This window comes from Charadrius vociferus, unplaced genomic scaffold (assembly GCF_000708025.1).
Source record: "Charadrius vociferus isolate BGI_N301 unplaced genomic scaffold, ASM70802v2 scaffold260, whole genome shotgun sequence".
In the NCBI taxonomy this organism is placed as follows: Eukaryota; Metazoa; Chordata; class Aves; order Charadriiformes; family Charadriidae; genus Charadrius; species Charadrius vociferus.
The window spans coordinates 900,801-904,840 of NW_009646410.1; the positions used below are offsets into that span (position 1 = coordinate 900,801).

At 50.8% G+C, this 4,040-nt stretch overlaps 1 protein-coding gene and 2 non-coding genes across 3 annotated transcripts; 1 reads left to right on the plus strand and 2 right to left on the minus strand.

Annotated features, from left to right (window-relative positions):
• The first annotated feature begins 165 nt into the window (after positions 1-165).
• On the plus strand, positions 166-238 carry TRNAR-CCU. Its single transcript has one exon. It is a non-coding gene; the product is annotated as a tRNA-Arg (tRNA).
• An 862-nt stretch (positions 239-1,100) lies between these two features.
• On the minus strand, positions 1,101-1,173 carry TRNAR-UCU. The gene has a single exon. It is a non-coding gene; the product is annotated as a tRNA-Arg (tRNA).
• A 631-nt stretch (positions 1,174-1,804) lies between these two features.
• On the minus strand, positions 1,805-4,038 carry ICT1 (immature colon carcinoma transcript 1). The gene is made up of 4 exons (XM_009880034.1): positions 3,921-4,038; positions 2,574-2,656; positions 2,297-2,466; positions 1,805-2,012 (listed from the first exon to the last, which is right to left on the minus strand). The coding sequence occupies exons 1-4, from the start codon at positions 4,036-4,038 to the stop codon at positions 1,928-1,930; spliced, it is 456 nt and encodes a 151-aa protein (XP_009878336.1). The 3' UTR covers positions 1,805-1,927.
• Between the last annotated feature and the right edge of the window lie 2 nt (positions 4,039-4,040).

The window sequence follows — 4,040 nt, forward strand, 5'->3', positions numbered from 1 at the left end:
AGCAGACGCGGTTCCGGGGGGACGGACGGCGCTGCCGTGCTGCGGGGAAGGTTCAGACCCCCGCCGTGGGCTGCGGGAACCCCCCCCGATGGCGCACAGCGCGGCCGCGCTCCCCTCTGGCCATCAGAGAGTTAAGTTACGGCACCAAAAGACGGTTTGTATAGAGCCCCAGTGGCCTAATGGATAAGGCACTGGCCTCCTAAGCCAGGGATTGTGGGTTCGAGTCCCATCTGGGGTGACTCTTTTCTGCCCCGGGGATCCACGACGGGTTCCGGGGTGTTCCGCCTCGGGGGGGGGTTTACGCGTTTGGGGGTGTCTTCCCCCCTGCGGTGAGGGGCGAGGGTCCCTCGGGCACCCCCAGAGCTGGGCTCAGGCAGCGGGGAGTGGGTGGGATGGGGGATGAGGGTTTTTGATCCCTGAAGTGTGAGTCTCCAAGCCCTGGTGGCGTGGGCTGGCTTTAAGCAAAATTTTGCGAATCTTCCTGTAAAATCTGGGCAGGGAGAGGTGCCCGGGTGAGCCGCAGGTGGGACGTGGCCGTGAGGTTCTCGGCTGCGGCTGTTGGTGTCCCAACTGCTCTTTGCGTGATGACATTCAGTGTCAGAAATCCCTCTGAAGCAGTGACACCACCACCACCCCCCACTCCATTTGCTTGTAGGGGTCAGGGCACAGCCCGCAGCTGGACGGACACCTTCCCCTGTGACGGGGGGTGCTGGCAGCCGCCCCCTCCCACCCAGGGAAGCTTTAAGCTGGGAAAAGTTTATTTTTGCTCCCCTTGGTGAGCAGGGGGTGCACAGAGGTGGAGGCGGCCAGGCTGGGGCAGGGATGTCAGGGTGCATCGGTGTCCTCCTCCCCCCCCTCCCGGCAGCTCGTTTTGGGGAGGAGGTGGGATTTGAGCTCTCTGCTTTTTGGGGATGTAAATGCTGGACTGCGTAAAGGGCAGAACTCAAAAGTCCCCCTTCTAAAGGGAACCCGGCACCAGCCGCAGGAGAGTCAGAGCAGAGCCCCCACATCTTGCGTGCCCCCCATTAAACTCTGCGGACCAGCAGAGCGCTCATTCCCCTCTTATTCAACTCTTTGCCTAAAACAGAGCCACCTCTCCTCACCCCAGGTGGGACTCGAACCCACAATCCCTGACTTAGAAGGCCAGTGCCTTATCCATTAGGCCACTGGGGCCTTGTAAAGTGGTGAAAAAAGTGAAATTTCAGTATCTTTGAGACCCTCCCCGTTGTGAACCAACCTGGTAGCGGTGAAATCCACCATGTTACACCACAGAACTTTGTTCTGTTTAAACAGGGTCCATGGACGAGCGGCTCCTGAGGCTGTAAGACTCAGGCTGAGGTTTTTTGGTGTTCTACCTCCAGGGCCAGAAGCCGCCTCTATTTACAGGGTGGTTTCTGAAGAGACAGCAATGACCCCCTGCCAAATTCCTGCCATGGCTTTAGGTTAATTTAACAAAAATGACAGCACTTGGCTTTGGTTAGGGAAAAAAAAAAAAAAAAAAAAAGGTGAAAACTTGATTTGCTACTTAGATACGCAGTTAGACTGCTATTACTCTTCCCTTTCTTTCCACCCAAAAATCTACTGCTCCTTATGTGTTCAGCAGCAGAGGGTGCTCTCAAAGTGCAGAGGGCTGGATGAAGGGGTCAAAGAGTTAAAAAAAAACCACCAAAAAACCAAACACCAACCAAAAAACCACAAGTATTCGATAAAAATCTGAATTCTTAGTTTCACACATGAACAGTAATTTTTCTGCAAAATGATCGACAGGGGGTTACTGTGTATGTTCAAAAGGAGATGTTAAATATTTTTATTTACACTTTTAGACCATTTTTATTCAAGATAGTTCATGAGTTTAGCATCAGCTACAGCTGCCAATGCCATTTCTTTAAAAAGATGGTATGAAGAAGGACTTTGATCTCTGCTGTTCTCAGTCAAAGTCTGCCTTCCTGCTCTGCTTTATATTTGAGTGTATCTTTTTCTGTCGTAGTCGCTCACGGTTCATTTTTTCCACCCTAAAACAAAACGAAAAGATCCTTTAGTATACACAGAAAACATTTAAAAATTCAACTTTGGGTACAGTTATAATGTAGATTTGATGAACTGACAAACGTCCACAGGCAGAATAAACAGTCCTTGTTCTTGGGATGCCACCCAGGAAAGCAGGTAAGACCTAAAAGACCAGTGATTTTTTTTTTTTTAAAGGAAATCCAAATGAGCTTGAAGAAGATTGTTTAAAGATGCTGCAAACTAAATCATGGGAACGTGATAATCTGAATCCATCTCAAATAAAGGTTACCTCTCTATGAGTTTCTGTGTTGTCTCCTTAGACACCACCTTGGGCTTCTCGGTAGCCTCCATGACCATCGTTCTGATTTTTTCTAGACAAATCGCCAGATTCCTCATTTGGTAGCGACTCTCTTCAGAGTTCACAATCAGCTCACCAGCTCGGTTTATCTTATTCCTGTGCTGAAGAAGGGAAAACCTGATGTGATCGCTGAAACCTCACTGGATTCGTCACATTCTGGCTGAAAGTGTGACATTTAAACCACGGCTGGAAGGGGGAGGGTAGTTACCATCGATGCCATTTTTTGTCTTGCAGCTTCTGGAATCCAGTCTGCTGACGCCAGGTGGAACCGAACTTCTGCCTTGGTATTCACTGAGAGGAAAAACAGGACCTTTTTTTCAATGTAACAGCTCGCCTTCCTAAGTTTTATGAGATAATTCAGTCTGTTTACTGTTGGCTTTGAACATAGGATGATTCCAGTGTTAATTTTCTGAAAGATCACAGGTTTTTTTTCTTGCTATAATTTTACATACCACTCTGCAAGATAAACTAAGTTTTTATGGTATTTGCCTTTCTAGACGCTACAAGATTTATTGCTATTGCCAATCACTAACTACCTATTTTAATAGTAATGGCAGAACGGGAAGTATTTTTAGTTTATTTGAATTAAGCCGAGAATTTATTGCACTGTTAAATTTCAGAATCCAGTTGGCTTGTTGTATGTTGGATTAATGAAAGCAGATTAGACAGAAGTGGTGCTTCGTGTGACACATGTAGCAGCAGCAATCTCAGTAGCAGTGTTTCTAGGAGAAACCAATATGGTACCAATGGTCTCGAGCACTGTGAAGACTTAGAAGTTCTGTTAAAACATAAGGTAACAATAATGAAAAACGAGCATCGGGCAGCACAGAGGTGCTCTTGAATTTCAAGCTCCCAATATTTCACTACAAAGTATAAAGAAACAACTTAAAAGATTAGGATTTTCCCTTCAAGGTCTCCCTCTCACCTTTATTGACGTGTTGTCCCCCGGGGCCGCTGCTCCGGCAGTAGGACACGGTCAGGCGTGCTGGAAGAGAAAAGCAGCAGCGTGCTGACCTGGAGACATGGCCCTGGAGGGCTTTGCAGTGGAATGGGGACGAGCCAGGCTGCAGAATGCAGTCCCGAAGGATGCCTGTGACCTGGCGGTGCTTCGCTCTGGGTTTAGCTCTGTGCGCTGAGCATGGGCTCTGGAGCCCAGCACTCCTCTGGGTACCACCTCTGGGTTATGGGGATGTGGAGGTCGGGGAGGGGGGGGAGATACGGGGTCTGCGGGACACCATGGTGAAGGATGTGGGAGGTCTGGGGAGGTATATGGGCCCTGTGGGCATTGTTGGGGGGATGTGGGAGATCTGGAGGGTTTTATGGGGTCTGTGGGGCCCCATGAGGGGGATGTGGGAGATCTGTCGGGCACCATGGGGGGAGACGTGGGAGGTCTGGGGGGGTTTATGGAGTCTGTGGGGCACAGTGGGAGGTCTGATGGGGTCTGCAGGAGGTCTTGGGGAGGTTTACGAGGTCTGTGGGGCACCGTGGAGGGATGTGGGAGGCAGGCCCACCAGGCACCGGGGCCCAGGTCCGTTTCGGGTGGAGGCGGACTCACCCAGGGGGATGTTGAGGGTGGCCGGTTGCGTCTCCTCCTGGAAAACACGGCGGGGTGCCCGCGTTAGGCGCGGGGGCGAGGCAGGGCCGCCCCGACGGGCCTTCGGGCCGGACCCCATCG

Bases quoted from the DNA above. Each gene is read 5' to 3' on its own strand.
- ICT1 (XM_009880034.1), bottom strand. From the start codon at position 4,038: ATGGGGTCCGGCCCGAAGGCCCGTCGGGGCGGCCCTGCCTCGCCCCCG. The intron at 2,657-3,920 runs GTGAGTCCGCCT...TTTTCCTCTCAG, and splicing joins CACCCTCAACATCCCCCTGG to TGAATACCAAGGCAGAAGTT. The intron at 2,467-2,573 runs GTAACTACCCTC...TCCCTTCTTCAG, and splicing joins GACAAAAAATGGCATCGATG to CACAGGAATAAGATAAACCG.